This window comes from Haliotis rufescens, unplaced genomic scaffold (assembly GCF_023055435.1).
Source record: "Haliotis rufescens isolate VD_foot unplaced genomic scaffold, xgHalRufe1.0.p SCAF_5, whole genome shotgun sequence".
NCBI lineage: Eukaryota > Metazoa > Mollusca > Gastropoda > Lepetellida > Haliotidae > Haliotis > Haliotis rufescens.
The window spans coordinates 1528595-1548230 of NW_025964223.1; the positions used below are offsets into that span (position 1 = coordinate 1528595).

The 19636-nt window shown below is 40.5% G+C and overlaps 1 protein-coding gene across 11 annotated transcripts in view; it reads right to left on the reverse strand.

Moving 5' to 3' along the window:
- Positions 1–19636, reverse strand: part of LOC124111827 — a 229313-nt gene that overhangs the window by 16074 nt on the left and 193603 nt on the right. For 10 of the 11 annotated variants that reach the window (XM_048384512.1, XM_048384511.1, XM_048384507.1 and 7 more), the window contains 13 exons: positions 16213–16322; positions 14308–14477; positions 12627–12724; positions 11564–11707; positions 10344–10526; positions 8739–8968; positions 6079–6208; positions 5063–5245; positions 4492–4672; positions 3802–4074; positions 2293–2357; positions 1717–1872; positions 323–517 (listed from right to left, as the gene is read on the reverse strand). In XM_048384512.1, the coding sequence (XP_048240469.1) occupies positions 323–517; positions 1717–1872; positions 2293–2357; positions 3802–4074; positions 4492–4672; positions 5063–5245; positions 6079–6208; positions 8739–8968; positions 10344–10526; positions 11564–11707; positions 12627–12724; positions 14308–14477; positions 16213–16322 (2118 nt within the window). The remainder of the gene's footprint in view (positions 1–322; positions 518–1716; positions 1873–2292; positions 2358–3801; positions 4075–4491; positions 4673–5062; positions 5246–6078; positions 6209–8738; positions 8969–10343; positions 10527–11563; positions 11708–12626; positions 12725–14307; positions 14478–16212; positions 16323–19636) is intronic. The other variant, XM_048384508.1, reaches the window with a different exon arrangement.

The window sequence follows — 19636 nt, forward strand, 5'->3', positions numbered from 1 at the left end:
GACGCGGTCGGGAACCAAACCCCTGACCTTCTGCCCTCTGGGCGGACGCTCTACCACTAGACCACGGAGGCGGTCTGTCACTTTATAAACATGAGCAGTTTTGGATGTAGGAAACTGGTGTAATATGATGAAACTGCTCTAGAATATCTATCACTGTACTCTCTAATATCTCCACTGTCTACACACATCTCGACATATTGTCTTACAGACTTTGGTAATGAGGGTTGAATGTATTTGGAAGCATTCTAGAATGAAATATATGTAAGACATGGATAATGAATAAACAAAAATGTGTCAAAACATGCAAAGGTTCCCGACTGACCTTGAACTGTGCCGAGTCGCTGGTGTTGAAGAAGTCCTTCTCCTGGTCGATGGCCTCCTCCAGGCTGTGGAGGAACTGACCCTGGAACAGGACGATCTCCTGGATGTTCCCGAACAACTGGTCGATCTCGTCAGAGGTCAGGAACGTCTCTTCCTTCAGTGGTTCGAGGTAGCGCTCTGTGAGGCAGTTTAAGTCCTGGAATACACAATTTAGTCATGGATATATTGTAACTGGCTTGGGGTAAAAATTTTGCATTGGTATCTAGGCTGTTTGTATGGTTCGAGTTTGATTCCCAAAATTGGTGTCATGTGTGAAGAACAATTCGGGTGCTCCCTGCCGTGATATTGCTGGAATATTGCTAAAAGTAGTGTAAAACCCAACTCACTCACTCAAACATCAGTAAATGAGTGAGTTGGATTACATACTGCTTTTGACAGTATTTGAGGTGGGACGATAAACTGATGCATCGGTGGATTGCGATATTTTATTTCCTGACTGAGTATCAATCACGAGTCGCACACAAAGTAAAAGATATCAATTCATACCTTAAGTGTCTGCTTTAATAACTAACATCAAACACTAATTAGTATAAAAAATTAGAAGTGAAAAAATAAATATTTTCATCCATTGCACCATATTTGACACTGCCAACTGTAAATCATTTGTGTCAGGTATTTGGCCATCGTGTCTTTGCACCACAGAAAAGAGCACATACGAGTATTGCGATACGTATCGTGAAGTAGGCATCATGATACGAATTAGATCGCACAGTTGGCGTATCGTTCCAGCCCTAATTTCAGGCATACATGATGTGTCAGGATATTGTGCTAGGAAACCCAATAGTGATGCATGCTTGGGCATGGTGCTAAAACATCAAGGATCCTAATCAGGGAAAATCAAACACAAGGTTATAGGTTCCTGGAAAGCCTAAGGGAAGCAACTCACACTTATGAAGCCCTGAGGGGCTATTCATATTAAAACATAGAAGAAGCAGCAATTCAAGAACCTAGGCAGGAATTTTGGAGTTATATTTTGACTAACGGGTGTGTATAGTCCAGTCAAAATCATGTAATGAAATCGACATCCGTTTCATAAACAACATGGCGACTGCCATGAAGATAGCATTCGACTGCATGATTTGCTGAGTGTGTGTACCGTCAGCTCGGTGTCGACAGATATTTTCCAAGTATTTTCATGTTTTTAATAAAGGTGCTCAAGTGATTTGATGCACTTAAGGAGGTAAGACCTGTTAGATTACAATAAAGGTGTTGATTATCGATCAGATCATCTTGACTGGGCGCTTAGTTTTGACTTTTACAGTCAGTTAACTCCCTTGCCTCAAGAAGATGTCATCCCTCAAACCAACATTACATAGGAGACACCATCATCCTCACCTTGACATACGCCCGCTCTGTCTCGATCAGCTCCATGATGACCTTCCTCATCCGCTGAGCATCGCTCATAGGTCGAGCTGACCCAGTGCTGTCGGGTGAGTGTGACCTCAGAGACGGTTCGGAGTTGCGGCAGATGGCGGTCACTTGTTCCGCTCCCTGGACAAACAACCGCATCAGTAACGAGACTAGTAGGACAACCCACGAGGCATTGAAAATATAATAATTCGATGCTGGTCAAATAAAATATTCAGTATAAATAATAATAAATAGTCTTCGACTAGGTCAAGTGTGTAACAACTTAAAGAAAGGTCATAAACAAATTTTTAAAGGAGGACTGTGGTGATGGTCCAGTGCCCAATTCCCACTGTAGGTCTCGACGTAGAAAATAATGCCATATGTAGAACTTACACATCCTGTTTATTACAGTAATCAATAGATAAAAGATTGATATTTTTCACAAATGTGAGTTATGACTTGAACAAACCTACTGGGACTGCCTACTAACCTGAGCTGAGTACCCCTTTAACTGTAACAAGTGCAGTCTCTACATTTTACAACAATTGTAAAATAACCTACCCTTAACAGAGCATCAATCTGGTCGGTGCCTTCGTGGGCCTTACCACTCCGCAGCTTTCCATTGGCTGAAACAGTCACATGATACATGTCAGTCACATGCCAGATTGACATCGGTCCATGCTAACAGACATCACATGAAGGCACCCAACTTCAACATGGACGTTTTGCTAACATTGAAAAAAATAGAGTTTTAGCTTTGACAACCTGGAAGGACACTTGAATTGTGTGTGAAGTTGTAGACAACATAATATTGAGATACATTATGTCAACACAGCAATAATTTAATTAGGCTTCAAGTGAGTGAGTGAGTGAGTGAGTGAGTGAGTGAGTGAGTGAGTGAGTGAGTGAGTGAGTGAGTGAGTGAGTGAGTGAGTGAGTGAGTGAGTTTGTTTTGATGTTTCTATTACAGTCTTATTCTGGCACATGAGGTGAGGTGAGGTGAAAATGGAGTTTAACGTCGCGACTGAGATAATTGCACTTATAGCGTTGTGCATGCACATGTATGTGTGTGTGGCTGCTTGGAATAGTCGAACTGATGCTGACTTAATAGTGCTAGTCCACTGAGATACCATGCCAGAATACCCCACTTATAAACAGTATACTGACTATTTACTCCATCCCAGCCTCTGTCAAACATGTTACAAGGAGAGGTGAAATGGGGTTTAACGTCGCGTCCAAGATTATTGCACTTATATAGCGACGTGCATGTACGTGTGTGTGTGGCTGTTTGTACTAGTCCGGACTGATGCCGATTTATAGTGCTAACTCACTGAGATACCATGCCGCAGTTTAACATGAATACCCCACTCAGACACAGTATACTAACTCCGAGCCGACCAGTCCTTGTTTTAGCCCCTAATGCCAAGCACCAGACAGGGCAACAACAAGTGCCATCTTTTAATGTCTTCTGGTATGGCGCAGCCAGGGATCGAACCCCGGACCTTCCGCTCTCCGGGTGGAGGCTGTACCACTAGACCACGGAGGCGGTTCTGGCACATGAGGAAATTACAGAATGATGCCAGGCATTAAAGACTTGGGGGAACCAACTGAGGGTAAAACATTCTGTGAAAGGATTCTGGCACCAGAAACAAGAAATTGGCTGCCATTTCAGTGTTTCTTCAATATTAACAAAATAGCAAAGCTTTGCTCCGTGACCTTAGCCACTAAGCTAAGAGTGAAGTAACTTCCGTCAAATATTAATCCATATATTAATACTAAGAGAAATGCTAAGACTGTTGTAGGTCTGTGTTAAAGTATGGAGTTACGATTGACTTTGTGCTACGACTGTTGTAGGTCTATGTTAAAGTATGAGAGTTAGGATTGATCTAGTGCTACGATTGTTGTAGGTCTGTGTTAAAGTATGGAGTTACGATTGACTTAGTGCTACGACTGTTGTAGGTCTATGTTAAAGTATGGGAGTTACGATTGTCTTAGCGCTACAACTGTTGAAGGTCTATGTATGGGAGATTGTCCTAGTGCTACTTGCAGGCTGAGGTTTAGTCATCTCACCATTCTGTGATCTTGCAGGTGCTGGCACAATAAGATTCCCAATAACTTTGTCTGTGATCCTTGGCTGGCTGGGTGGCGGTGGAATCACCATGTTGTCTATGTATGTGTTTGCATGCTCCGTTATAAAGTCACTGTGTGGTGGCTTCGTCCGCAGAGAGCGCACCGTCAGAAACAGAGTCCTTGATTCATGAAGCAACATTTCTATATACACCATATCAAGCTCAGACACAATCTTGCCATTAATCACAAGCAGCTCATCTCCAATTATAAGCCCTGAAACAGACACGACGGAGGTGAAGGTCATGGGATGTAACTAATCATAACTTTGCATCATCTCGAGAGAAAACAGGCAAAAAGGTTCCTTATCACAAAAATATACAATGGCCCATAATTGGTTCCCCAAAACAAAGCTATGAAATAAAAGAAAATCATAATATAGTTATTAGTTTAAAAGGGAGGTAAAAGTGTCTTCCAGATCAAGTCAGTTATATTTTTCTAAAAAATAAACATACAAATTATTTGTATATATAATATGAAAGATGTGTTTGATTCTTTCTTATTACAACGCATATATTTAGTTCCATCCTAAAAGCATTCACCTCAAACGCAGCTCAAAATGAATTAAGATTGAACTCTGAATATGTACTGGTAGTGAACATATATAGTAATATATCAATGCTAAATCCTTACCCCTCTTCTCTGCCACACAGCCCCCCGTGACATCACACACATACACTCGCAGTTCATCATCACGATCAAAGTCTTCGGCAAGTTCCGCCTCCACTGCAAAGCCAAACACTCCATCCTTGGAGGGCTTCGTCAACTCAAGTTGGAATATACACTTCTGGCAAACCTCTATAGCATCATACCGCTGTAACATCAACCAACAATGTATCATCTTTCTGTAACAACCAACAATGTATCATCTTTCTGTAACATCAACCAACAATGGATAATCTTTCTGTAACATCAAACAACAATGTATCACTTCTGTAACATCAACCAACAATGTATCATCCTTCTGTAACATCAACCATAAATGTATCATATTTCTGAAAGGTCAAGTAACATAGTATCATATCTATGTACCATCAAATAACACTTTATCATATCTGTACCATCAAATAACACTATATAACATCTGTACCTTCAAATAACACTATATCTGCACCATCAAATAACACTATATAACAGCTGTACCATCAATAAATAACATTGTATCGAACAAATGTATGTGGACAAGGCTCTACGATGCCCTCACCAATGACTTGATACAAGCATGCCTGTCAGGAATGAGGAACTTGTTGTCGGGAGCGCCGAGCGGCTTGATGCGGACGTAGTGGTCGCGCGGGTTCAGCTGTCGCTTGTTGCAGGTGGACTCCAGCAGATCCCTGACCGTCGTCCTCTTGTCGATGCCGACCAGCATTGTCTGAAAGTCATAGGACTGCAATGCCAAGTTAAACTATTTCTACGTTCTATCTACCAAACAACCATTCTACATTCAACTAGGGCATACTATCTTCCTCATTACTAATTTGGAAAAACTGTTTATAAGCCAAAGGATCGAGGAAGATTTCTATGGAAAAGTATATTTGTTAATATCATTATCTATATTGTCATAATATTGTCTCAGTCTTCACAAAGTGACGCTCTTTAGCATAATAGATAAGCTATCTTTCTCTAGATATCTACATATCAAAGGTTGTGTTACTCCTGATTGTGAAACAAAGAATTAGTTTCAAGAGTAAGTATACAAACGATGAAAACTATCTACATGTAAAATTATTAATAGAAATCTAAGTTAAAAAGTATTAAACACCAGGATCCAGATGTTTTAGTGTTAAACACTACAGGATAGAATATGAGAAATTCTAACCTACAGGTACAGAAAAATTCCAGTAGATCCATATACATGTATTTCCACATGATTACTAATATCCTCTGGAAGAAAATAGTTGCTGCAGAATCATGAAAATCAAAACAGTTTATTTTTATTGATGCTGTTTTAAAAATTAACACATACTTCTGTGCATAGTGAGCAGACTCATGCTAACTTGTCAGGAAATAATATTTACATCAAGCATTAACATAAACAACTAATCTTATTCAGGTCTGATTTAAAACATACACTCAAAGCTTCATGTTAGACTGACTAAAAACGTCAAGCACTAAATATGACAAACTAGTATTTCACACAGAGTATAAATAAAGGTAACCTTGTGCCCCAGGTGAGAAGATTACAGGTAAGAGATAAGGCAGGTGAGAAGAGTGTATTACCTGATTGTTGGGCAGCATGACCCTGGACAGACTCTCTGTACCCTGGCTGCTGTCACAGAGTGACTTCTCTGTCAAGTTGTCCATAGAGTCTGACAGGAGACGCTCGCTGTTACCCGTTTTAAACACAGCTCTGTAAACCAGACACATTCACCTTACATTTGCGTCAGGCAATCTTTCTCCGAGTTTCATGGATATATTTTTTCAAAACCATTGGGTCGGTGATTGGAATACAAAATAAAAATGCAACATAGTTTTTAGAGCAATCTCTAAAAAGTATGGTCACAGGTCAGGCTACAAAACTAACATGAAAGAAATGTGTTGTTTGAAGTGTTATTTTGAATGACAAGTCAAAGAGTTATCTCCCTTTCTGTATCGATCGACTTGGAGTTTTTTATAATTGCTGAAATGTTAACTGACTCAACAGGAAGAAAAGACGACTGTTGAAATATTCTAAAGATAATTATTTCATACTTGTAAAATTTTGGGAAGAGGGATCAGTGACCTAGATAACATAGAAATGTCTACATGAATAATGAGAGTGTTAAGACCAAATTAGCTATAGGAACTCCATTCCGCTAAGAGCCATGGGGATCTGGGCCTTGATCCACAAAGTCATCTAAGGCCATGACTTTTTCCTAGACATGCCACAGTCTTAGTGCTAAGATCACTTTGTGGAATAGAGCCAAGGGCACTGATCCACAAAACAATCTTAGCGCTAATACCATCGTAAACTTATGTTAAAGTATGTGAGTTACGATCAAATTAGCGCTAAGATCACTTTGTGGAATAGAGCACAGGGCCCTGATCTACAAAACAATCTTAGCGCTAATACCATTGTAAACTTATGTTAAAGTGTGGGAGTTACGATAACCTTAGTGCTAAGTCCACTTTGGGGTATAGAGCCCAGGGTCGTGATCCACAAAACAATCTTAGCACTAATACCATCGTAAACTTATGTTAAAATATGGGAGTTACGATCAACTTAGTGCTAAGATCACTTTGGGGAATAGAGCCCAGGGTCCTGATCCACAAAGAGATCTTAGTGATAATACCATTGTAAGCCTATGTATATATATGGGAGTAACGATCACCTTAGCGCTAAGATCGTTGACCTTATAGTAGCCATGGCAACTGTAATCTTGAGGCATCAACACGCTCTGAGACCTACTTAATTAGCCATAGTTCTTCCCCAACAAGTCATCTACATACATGTATGTGTTTACTGCATCTATGTACAGGCTCTCATGTAATGTTTTTGGAGATACTTATGTTTTCAACACTGTGAAACTACAAAAATATATTCAGTTCATTAGGAGATAAACATACTGTATTTTCAATGGAGAGCTAGGTTACCTGTAGATTTAACCACACTAAATTCAATCTGGAATGAAACGTGCAGAGTGAGGTTTCAAATGTTAAATTTAGCAAGGTTAAATATACAGGTAACCTAGCTCTACAGTATGTTCATCTCCATTCTACCATGACCTAATAACGGGAACTCTTTGGTGTTGGGAAATATATTGAGTGAGGGCAGCATGGGTTGAGTCTAGTGTTTTTAGTGGGTTGTCGATATGAATTCTGGATTCACTGACAGCAGCCTTCAAACAAAATATGATGCTCAAGCAGTTTGTTTACACTGTAATACTTCACACAAGCAGGCTCTGAAAGCATGTAGCACGGCTACTTGGTGAGCACCAGGTGCGCACCCATAAAGAAAACTAAGCAAGCTTTGGAAAGATTTCGTTCTACACAGCACGCAACTATTATCATGTTATATCGCTCATTGTGACACAAAAGACAGTTACACATAAAAAAGTACCAAATAGCAATAAAGAAGTTGTTCATCCATAGAACTCGTCTTACTTAATCACACCAACTTCTAAATGCCATTGAAAGAAGCAAGCTCTCTGTTGTTCTCAAGACATACATGCTCTTTGTCGATTTCATTCAAGTTTTCTGCACAAAATGTGTTGTCACACATCCTTTGTATATTGCAGTAACCGTAACTATGCATTTTGTATACTATTATTGTACACATTAGTATATAAACATGCCTGCATTGATTGTGAAAGAAGTATTATTCTAAAAGTATTAGCTTCCATGTTGAAATTGGCTTTTTTTATTTGAGGGGGTGTATTGTGATTTGATACCTCTGACTGACCAATCAAAATTGAGTATTTCCAAATTCATGGTAGAATTGTGCTTCCATCTTTAATGTTCTGTACTGACTTGTATTTGTAGGCTGATAAACAATAGGTAATTGCAATCACATATACTCCAGGTTTTGTTTGTTCGTTGTTTAACTCTGTACCCAATTTAACCCAATATTCATGAGTATCGACCCACGCAAATGGGATACGATGACATGCCTCAACCAAGTCAGCGAGGCTGACCACCTGATCTCATTAGTCGCATGTCATCGTATCCCATTTGCGTACATTGATGCTGATGATGTCAATCACTGGATTGTCTGGTCAGACTTAATTATTAACACACCGCCGTCATATAGCTGGAATATTGCTGAGTGCAGCGTTAGACAACAAACAAACAAAAGTTGGTGTATAGTCCTGACACACAGCTGACTGTTGTCCAGTTCACAAACAAATCTTTCTCTCTCTTTCTCATATAAAATAATTGTTAAATATGGGAATATATCTCACTCTGTGCTGACGCCAGCGCCCATCAGAGCTGTGGGTGTCCTTGACCTTGGTTTCTGAAGAGTGTCAGTTTTGGGGGACAACATGCCTCCCTTCTGAGCCCCCTTCCCGTAGATGTTTGGCAGTATCAGAGGTTTCCTGGCACAGACCAGGGCATGGAACGACGTCACCGTGAAGATCCCCAGACGGCCAAGAGTGGTCTTTGTGGCCTTCGAAGCATTGGCAAGGAGCACCTGCAAAAACAGAGTTATTGCTGTCATTATCAAAAAAAAGAAAATCATAAATACTGTACTATCAGCATGAAGTGCCTTGCCTATGTCTCATTGACAGTTTCAGGAAATTCTATTCAGGCTCTGTCTGTAAGTGCCAGATCCAATCTTGTGGTTTTCACAGAATCAATACAGTGCATTGTCTGCTTGTACTTTCAGCTCACACAAATTCAAACCGGTATAGATAAATGTTTGTGTGTCATTCCTATTCCCTCAATTCAACAGAGAGCTGTCTCCTACAAGGACATGGTCATTCAGAGAAACCAAACAAGCACAGGTATCAACGTCACTGAAAAACTATAAGGCTAAAACAAATTATAGTCATGGTTCTCAGGTACTGCCTTCATCATCATAAAGTCTGCAGCACATTTTGCTTTTATTTCCATTTTCCAAAAAATAAAAATAATCCTAATACTTAAAAACAATCCGATCCCATATAACACACAGTTACTTCCCTTTACATGCGCACTGCTTTACTGCGCATCTTTTGTTATGATCATGGCGGCAATAGGAGTTTGTAGGGAGGCCCGTTCCCAGGTTGATGGTACACAACTGTTTATCTAGTTACCTAATAGTAGGAACAAGCCAAAAAAACAAAAAACAATAACCACCCGCCTATATTTTCAATAGTCATTGCCTGAGAACCAGTTCTTTTATTTTTTAGCCTAAGATATCATTATAATCTTAAATGTAAAAAATGTGAGAAATTTTAATATGCCCAATGCCAAGAGCTAGTCTGGTGTGGCCCCAAATATGAGTCATATTTTTGTTAGTATGCTTAGCCTATGATTAAGGCAGCAAGCCCTAACTTGTACATATATCCCTGCAATTTTCCCTGTTCTGAGCAAATGAACAAAGATACAACTAGATTCAATACATCATTGTGAACTATTGCAAACCATTGTTGTAAGCAATAGTGAACCCAAGGGTGAAATGATACAGAAGGGCGCGATACAATCCGTATCACGATACATAGGTCACGATACGATAGATACGTATCACAATACGCATACTTACGTCTAATCACACGTAAACTTTTTTTCTATAAATATTTCAGAGCAGGATCCAAAGGATCGTCGCGCTAATTTTAGTAGTGAACTTGAAACGCTAATTAGAGTACATTTTGCGATATTTGATTGATAAAAATGTGTTGGTGGGTGACCGTAGTAAGTAGTCCATTTATGCAAGTGTATTGTCTTGTTTTGATACAGAAAAAAAACGCATCGTGTATCGTATCATTGCATGAAAGCTCACGATGCACTTGTGTATCGCTTCAGCCTCTTGTAAACTCTTGATTGAAATTAATCTACATTGTTTCGAAGAGTTCCTTCCAACTGACCTTGGGATTGGGGAGTTCTGTCCCCTGCAGGGAGGCCACGTAGCAGCGGAAGCGGTACTGCTCGATGTACAGCTTCTCCAGGTTCTCCTCCCACTGGGCGATCTGCTTCACAATCGCAACCCGGCTCCGCGGGTCAGACACAACCGTCATCTGAAGCTCCGCCATTTTCTTCATTTTCACATCCTGTTGAAATATGTTAACACATTAACACGCCTTTCCACTCACACAATTGTAATTATGACTTCATTTTAATATCTTCTGTGTGGTGGGTGAGTTTGGGGTGGGGTTGGGGTTGGGGTTGGGGTTGGGGTTGGGGTTGGGGGGTTGGGGGGTTGGGGGGTTGGGGTGGCATGGGGGTGGCGTCTCAGCCAAGTAAATTCTCCAGGAATATAAACAATTTTTTGAAGAATCTAACCTCTTACATGCTTTCTTTCTATTTCTGCCATGTTACTTCTCGTGATTATTGTAGAGGATATCATACACATGTTAATCATTCACAATTCTCAACGACAGTAAAATCCCATTAATCTGGAAGGTACTCCTGGTCTGCAAACAAGCATGAAATACTCATATCCACCGCCAATGTCCAGACTAAGTCAAAGTTGTTGCCATGGAAACTCGAAAAATACATTTAAAAAAAATCCCAAACTATCATAAGGCACCAGTTCACTACTAGACTATCTATGTGCCAAGTTAAAGTTACCATACACATGGACGAGACATTGGTCTAGTTACAGCACTGTTTGGCTTGGTCCTTGATTGATGTGCGAAAGGTCCGAGAGGCGGAGCCTTGAGGTGACAATGTTGTATCTTAGTATACATTTCACTAGGCGGGGCTTGCTGCTGTAATGGCAGCCAGTGGGGAGCCGGCCTTGCTGAACATGGCACAGACGTGCTTTAACTTGTAGGATACAGCACGGCTTAGATCAAAGGAACCGCTCGCTATCAGTGCTACAAGTTTAGTTACGATATCTCTCATAGTTTTTAAGTTCTGCTCGAGAAACGAAACATGATGAACAGACGGACAGAAAGAGGGAAGGACGAACAGACAGCACACATTCCTATATCCCCTTTCCACTTCATGGCGGGGGATCATAATGGGTGTATGTCTGTTTGTGTCTCTGTAGACAGATATCATAAGTTCTAAAGGCCTGATTCCAGACTAAATGGTTCTAGACAAACAGGATTTCACTCCAAATTGTCACGACAATATTACTTACAGTATCTACATTTGAGTCGAGCTTCAGGAGTTCACTCTTGAGGAGCTTGAGTGTATTGTCCTTCCCATGTTGTCGAGCGTAAGATGAAGCACATGCTGAATGGATCGCTCGAATCCAGTTCTCAAGGTCATTTTGGGAAGAAGCCTGAAATGGACAGAAATCTCTTGTTGGAAGAACAGAATTCCAACTAGATTAACGGGATCGGGTGGTCAGGCTCTCTGACCTGGTCGATGCATGTCATCATATCCCAATTGCGTGGATCGATGCTCATGATGTCAATCACTGGATTGTCTGGTCCAGACTCGATTATTTACAGACCGCCGTCATATAGCTGGAATATTGCTGAGTGCGGCGTTAAACAACAAACAAACTTGCTACATCAACATGCAGACTGATTAGTGATTAGACACTGCTTGTAAACTTACATAACCCTTAAAAGTAAAATTATTGATTTATGAATTTTGAATCGTATCATTATATCCTGAATAAATTGTATAATGAATAATAGAAAATCAAGTAAATCTCCATGGCATAAAAATGTGAATCAGATCTTAATTGAGGAAATATGCAGCATCAAATGTCAATCTTCCACTCCTTGAAGCCAGTGATCAGAGATGTAGCACCAGCTACAGGACCTCACATGACTGAAGAAGTTCTTCATCAACACTGATCCAAATGCTGAATTGTAAAAAAAAGTCAGGCCGAGAAAAATTGTCAAAAGACTTTTCATCACTAATTGCAGATTTAATAATGTGGTTAGATTTCAAGGGGGCACAGGTGGCCCAGTTGTCTAAGGGGCTGCAATTCACTGTGCAGAGTTGCATCCCTTGGGCATGCCAGAAACCTATGATTGTGGGTTTGAATCCAGGTTTGCCTCAATTATGTTTCTAGGTTTGTCAGCACCAAAGTGGTAAAGAGCTGCATCACTTCGGGCTTTCCTCCCACACGCCGTGATATAACTGGATACTGCCGCATTAAACCACTCAGTCACTCGTTAGATTTCAAACCCAACTAATTAGAAATACGAGGCCTAACATTGTTGTGACTATGTCCTGAAGCTCACCTGCAGCAAGTAAGCATCTCCACATGCCGTGCTGAGCGAGAAGATGAAGTCTCGTTTCGGGTGTTCGGGCACGGCCTGGGCAATCCCTCCTTCTATAACTGAAACCAGACAAGCATGAAAGGGCATGACTCATCATATCATGATATATTAACAATTCTCCATCACACATCACAACTACAGACAAGAAAGTAAATGTTTAGTTCTTTCTTTACTTGATGAAATAGACCATATGTCATGTCCTACCCAACACTCATACATCACAGATGCAACAAAAAGTTTCTTCTAAAATAAATCTAAAATAAACCATACAACAATAAACTGCCTCCTACCCCACATTTTTGAAAACTGGAAAATCTAATAAGTAATTTAATGCATCCTTAAGCATGTTAGGAACAATATTAATAATGTTCTCACAGCTCGTGCTCATACACTAAGGGAAAGTTCCATGATTGTAAGTTTTTTGTGATATGATTCTCATAGTGCAAGCTTCATCCAATGTTCATCCAAAGTTGTCCGTGACTGTGCAGACGGGCAGTCGGGTAGCCTAGTGGTTATAGCGTTTGCTTGTCACGCTGAAGAGCCGGGTTCGATTCCCAACATGGGTACAATGTATGAAGCCCATTTTTGGTGTCCCCCGCCGTGATATTGCTGGAGAATTGCTAAAAGCGGTGTAAAACCACTCACTCACTCATGGTGTAGACCTTTTGAGAGGACTATGCCATTCCCTGCCAAATCATTCCTCCTTGTCTTGTCCAGTTCATACAAGTAAAGACTAAGATTGTTGATGTAGCAGACAAATTGCTGTCTGTGACCAAAATACGACAAAACACTCAACTGAATTGGTTGGGCTTTCTGAATGGTAAGGCAATTTGTCTCTCATATTCAGAATCAGGAAGTCTAATTTTTAGATTAACAGCTAATGTTTTCTTTCCAGTTCTAATCGGAAATCAAAGCTTCAGAACTAATAATTCCGAACAGTGAAATCTCCCAACTGACCACCAAGGTCACTGTGACCCTGGCACTACCAGGAGTGTCACCAGAAGGTTCTCTCAGATGGGTTGGGACTGACCACCAAGGTCACTGTGACCCTGGCACTACCAGGAGTGTCACCAGAAGGTTCTCTCAGATGGGTTGGGCTCTGAAAGTGGCATATCCACTAATCTGGGTCAAGAGCCAGGTCCGGGTGCAAACACCCAATCAGAACTATACACCATCTGCTCTGCTCTCTAGGAATGGTCACTCCCATTTTGTTATGTTTCTTTTTCATGTGATGGAGAGACACAAGTATTCATACTCCAAAGACATGATGAAGACACAAGTATTAATATGCCCAAAACTTTGTTTCTCTCAGATTGCATATTTTCCAGTAATCTCTTCAGGGATTGTTCCATAGAGTCCAAGACAAACAAATGTGCCTTCTTTTGAATCTGTTTCATTCAACGAGTAGTTGACATATTTTGTTAAATGGCACACTCAGCAATATTCCATCTATATGATGTCGGTTGGTCAATAAGTGAGTCTGAACCAGACAATCCAGTGATTGACATCATGAGCATTGATCCACGCAATCGGGATACGATGACATGCATGACCACCAGATCCCCTTAGCCGCCTCTTACAACTAGCATAGTCGCCTTTTACGGCAAGCATGGGTTACTGAAGAATACTTATAGTGGCTGACCTAGTATATGTCTTGGAACGCTGTTCTGGTTGACGGTGCTGCCCTCATCACAGTCAAAGAACAACAAGGTGGTTCCCTTCAGGCACATCCAGTACCTCCTCCAGTTCCGGCGTGCCGCCAGTTCTATCTTCTTCTTTTTGTGGACAAGCCAGTTCTTCACTACGAGCCATCTACAACAACACAGAAAAAATGTAATATTTGGGATAACACTTTCTTAGTTAAGTACAGATTCTAGTACTTTTTGGGGTTGAGTCCCACCCAAGATTCAAACCGACACACGAAAGCACACAAAGTCAATGACCTAACCCCCCTCAGCCATCGAGGCTTCCACAAAAAATGAAAGTCTGACAACTGGTAGTCTAGATCACTTACATTTCATAACTTACATATACATATCATATTTACTTACATGATAACGGTACCCTTAATACATGGCAACAGGATTAAAGAATTTTCTTAATCATTAACAAATGTGTCAAATATTTAGAATAGTTAAAATTAAGATGAATACATTCTTAGCGATGTTTCAGATATAACTTTTGGCTTGTGTATCTTTTGTATGTACTTTTGGAGGTAGGCAATAGCCACTGTAAAATCCAATTCAGGAATCGGGACTAAGAAAATGAAATGGAACTGTTTTTTTAGGTTCTACATATATTCTTTTTTCTCTATCAAACATGCAAATATCCGCTTCCCTTGCTGGCAAACAATGACATGCTACAACAGTGTGCACTGGGCTATTTACCCCATCCCAGCCTCTGTCACGCATGTTACAAGGTGAGGTGAAATGGGGTTTAACGTCGCGTCCAAGATTATTGCACTTATATAACGACTTGCATGTACATGTGTGTGTTTGTGTGGCTGCTTGTACTAGTCAGACTGATGCTGATTTCTAGTGCTAGCTCACTGACATACCATGCCACAGTTAACATGAATACCCCACTCAGACACAGTTTACCAACTCCGAGCCAACCAGTCCTTGTTTGAGCGCCTTAATGCCGAGCGCCAGACAGGGTAACAACAAGTACCATCTTTTATGTCTTTCGGTATGACGCTACTGGGGATCGAAACCCCGACCTTCCGCTCTCCGGGCGGGCGCTCTACCACTAGACCACGGAGGCAGTCTCACACATCTCTTATACGTTTATATATAGAGTTGGCCAGAAAGTTGTCATTCATCAGTGTCCAGAGGTCATGACCCTCCCAACAGGCCCAAGTGTATGACAGTGTCTGGAGATTCTCCCACTTTCCGCTAATACCATGTATAATGTGACAAGGAGTCTCACTACTACCAGCATATGTGTGTAACATCACAGCTTTGTGTGTTTGGTCACTGACAATGAGGGTTGTGTACCGCCATCTTGCCTAGCAAGTAAAGGATGTCCACCAAACACAAGCTGTTTGTGGTGTCTTATGGAACCTCCCTGTGTCTCAGACAGACAGACTTAAACATGGAACACCAACATTGCTTGTTGTGATGAATAGCACATTCTTTTTAAATATTTTAAAACTAAGCAACCTTTCCAAATTTGTATTTCTTTGAGACGGCCCCTGAACCTGTCAATCAAACATCCACCACCAATGACATGTGATGAATACCAAATGCCTTTCAGAAAGTGGTCAAATGTAACAAATGTTGTATTGGGGACTAGCACAGATTCTCATACTTTTGGGGGTAGCATCCCTTCCAGGATTCGAACCCTCTCTATGAGAGTGAGGCACCACATCGCCATCACATGTCATGCAAAGGACAATGTGTCATGACATGACAATGTACGTTCCAGGGTTCTAATTCACGTTCAAGTAAACATATTCTTTCTTCTTTAGTGGATGATGCCTTACATCTTTTTTCCCAGAGGGGGAATATGGCATCATGACACAGATACAGCAGACCGAAACACTCACCCTGCCTTCCTGATGGCGCCGACCTGTCTGCCATAAGACAGCTGAGACTCCGACTCTGTCATGGTGTTTATACTGCCAGTGTCACTCTCGCCGCCGTCATCTTCAGATATCTGTAGCAGAAACCACAATGCAGATTCCCTTACGAAACACTCACCCACTAAAAACCAAGAATAACATTTGATCATAAATCCTTATAATGCTAATGATAAGGACCATGTCGAAATGTCAAAAAAAACATTGAACTGTAGTAAACTAATAATCCGGCATCTTCATGCCAGTCCTCTGTATCATGTAAATGTCAATCTTCAGATCGGAGAAGAATGTCATCACATGTTTGTATTGTCCTTTGCTACACAGTCCATGTCCTCAGAAACACTCTGGCAAAAAACATCGCATGAGCCTATAATTAAAACATCAGTTCTTTTACCTCTATATTTTACAGCAGTCAGGTTTTTAAAAGGGCATCTGCTTTTCTTTGTATGAATACATCTGAAACCAATTGAACATGTTTTGCTCATATCTTGCAGAAGACATATCTGGTGATCCTATGAGGTTCTCCGTCATCCAATGAGCCTGCCTTATCCTTAGAAGTAGGAATCATGGCCAGTGTTCAATATACAAATATGTTTAATTATGACATCTTACAGATTGAACCATCGGTCTTTGATGTGTATGAGAGAGCGGCTCAGAGCATATTATGCGGTTACTTTTGTCTTTAGCTTAAAGTAACGCTGTCAGACGTGAAGCCCGGCTTCCCCGTGGAGGTAATACCAGTTGCGTGGGGTAGCAGCAATCAGGGACACTTGGAGACACTGGGTGATTGATCAAAGCATTCACATTGTCAGACAGTCTAACAGGACAATCAAGCTATTTCTACTGTTACGCTGACGACCCCAGACTTTACCAGGAACAGACACATCACAGTTGTTCCACTGAAACCAAAGGGAGGTAACTCAGTAAATCTATTTTCATTTGCAACTGAATCTTGGGATTTTGACTGAGTAATTAAATAAAAGGTTGTCGAACTTGAATTGTGGGAAGCCATATGTATCTCATTTGCATCCCATCTGCAATATAGATGCTCTTGTTAAACCTTTCTATCTCACTACCTGGCCACCAGAAGGCATAATACTTTGTAGTTCACTGCAGTAGTTCTTAAAGACAATATCACATAATCGAATCTGCAAAGATCCTTTCTACATTGCATGTTACAGAATATTACCAGGACATTGGGTACAAGCATTGATCCCCCCCCCCCCCCCTCCTCCCTCCCCTTCCCTCTCCATGTCAGTCCCCCCTAGGTTGTTGTGACCTGCCCTTCTGCCAGATCAATACACTTCACACCACTGCACATACAGACCACTCATTACCACGTAGATCTAATCCTCAACACTTTGCACGGCATTCAAATCTGTTATTGAAGGGTTTCTTTCAATTTGGTTTCTACTGTCCTTAAGTTACTTTCTGTGTCCAAGAAGTAATTTCTTTCTATTTCCATCAAGCATTTCCTTTCTATGGTCAAAAAGGATTTTCTTTGTGTGATCATCAATTAGTTTCTTTCTATGGTCATCAATTAGTTTTTTTCTCTGGTCAAAGAGGATCTGTGGGGATTCCTCATAATAAAGATCCCCAGCAACCTTTGCTGCTTGTTAAAGGCAACTAAATGGATCACGTGGTCGGCCACATGACATTGTTGATTGCATACATTATATCCCAATTGCCTGGATCAATGCTCATGATGTCAATCACTGGATTGTCTGATTATTTACAGACCCATCACATAGCTGGAAAATGCTGAGTTTGGCATTGAACAACAGACAAAATAAACAGGATTTTCTCTCCATGGTCAAGAATCATTTTCTTTGGTCATAAAGGAATTTCTATCAGGTATATTGATGATATCATATTGCTTAATAACAATCAGATAGCCAGTTCCCTTCCACTGATTTACCCACCTGAACTGCAAATAACGGAGACCAGTGAGAAAACCTCATCTGCTTCATATTAAGATCAACGCATAAAGATTCAGAGTGCCAAAACACTCTCCACAAGACTGTATGGACAAGAGGATGACTTCAACTTTCCACTAGTCAACTTTCCCCTCATGTCAAGCAATAATCCAGAGGCTCCAGCCTTAGGTGTTTACATTTCACAACTTTTGAGATACAATCGAGCACGCTCTTTCTACCAAGATTTCAAAGAGTGTCATAAAATTTGATCAAGTTTACAACATCCAAGGCCTCAGTAAAGCTCTCAAAAGGTTTTATGGTAGACATGTGGAGGACATTTCCAAATTTGATGCATCAGTGACAAAAATGTCTGATGCAATTCCCTATTTTGATTTGTACCATGTTTCCACGTTTTTTCAGGTGAATAATTGACTTGCCTGTGCATGTGTTGCCACCAGTGGGGCAGGATATGCTCACCTTTTTGCGAACACCAGGTATCATCACTATTTGATAGTGATACATAAACACTTGCTCATGATACAGTCGGAATCGTACTATCGAGAATTCTATTGGATATGCAAAGGGTTTTTTCGCTTTATTTCTAAGAAAGAAATCTCTACTAAAATCTGGGTCTGTTGTACGATTGCGATTGTGTCTTAAGCGGTGTTACTATCAGGTGTTTGCAAAGAGGTGTTCGTATTACAATGTCAGTAATAGCATTTTCTATGTCACTAATTATGTTCCTTTTAATATAAAAAATAAATTGTCCTTAACTGAGGGGTTGTATGATGTCCATTAATATAGTTGCATTTTATGCTTTATCAGTAATAAAACTAAATGAGTGTGTCTCTAGATGGGTACTTATTTGCTTTATACAGGACACATGCAAGTTTGTTTCTACCCCTTTCCACGATTAGGAATGATTGTATTTTTATGATGAAAATTGAACATACATGAATAAATATTATTCAAACAGTCCATATACAAATCTGTCTTCTGTGACCACATACAAATTGCTTTCAACAAGCAGTAACACATGTAGATGTAGTACAAGACCAAACCTTCCATTAACATTTATAAAGATTGTACACTAATACTCACAAAAACATATCAACACTGCAGCTAAGTGGACAACATAAAAAATACAATGACTATGACAAACAATTTGTTTTGGGCAATAATATATACAACTAGTTAAGAACACTTGTTTCTTTCATATTACTACAGTTTATTTGTTGTGGGATGTTCTTTAACTTCTTTTTAGTATACATATCTAAACAAGGCATTCAGTCACCATTAAAACTTGGCAAGTCGGGGACCGGTTCTCTACCATTACCTCGACAAGCCTGACTACCTGTAAATCCCTCTTATCAGCGTCAGCCTGAATGAGTTAATCCTTGCTACACTCCCCCCCCCCCCCACCACGCTGGACGACCTACTGAAACACTGACACAGAGCAGGACGTCTACTTCCTG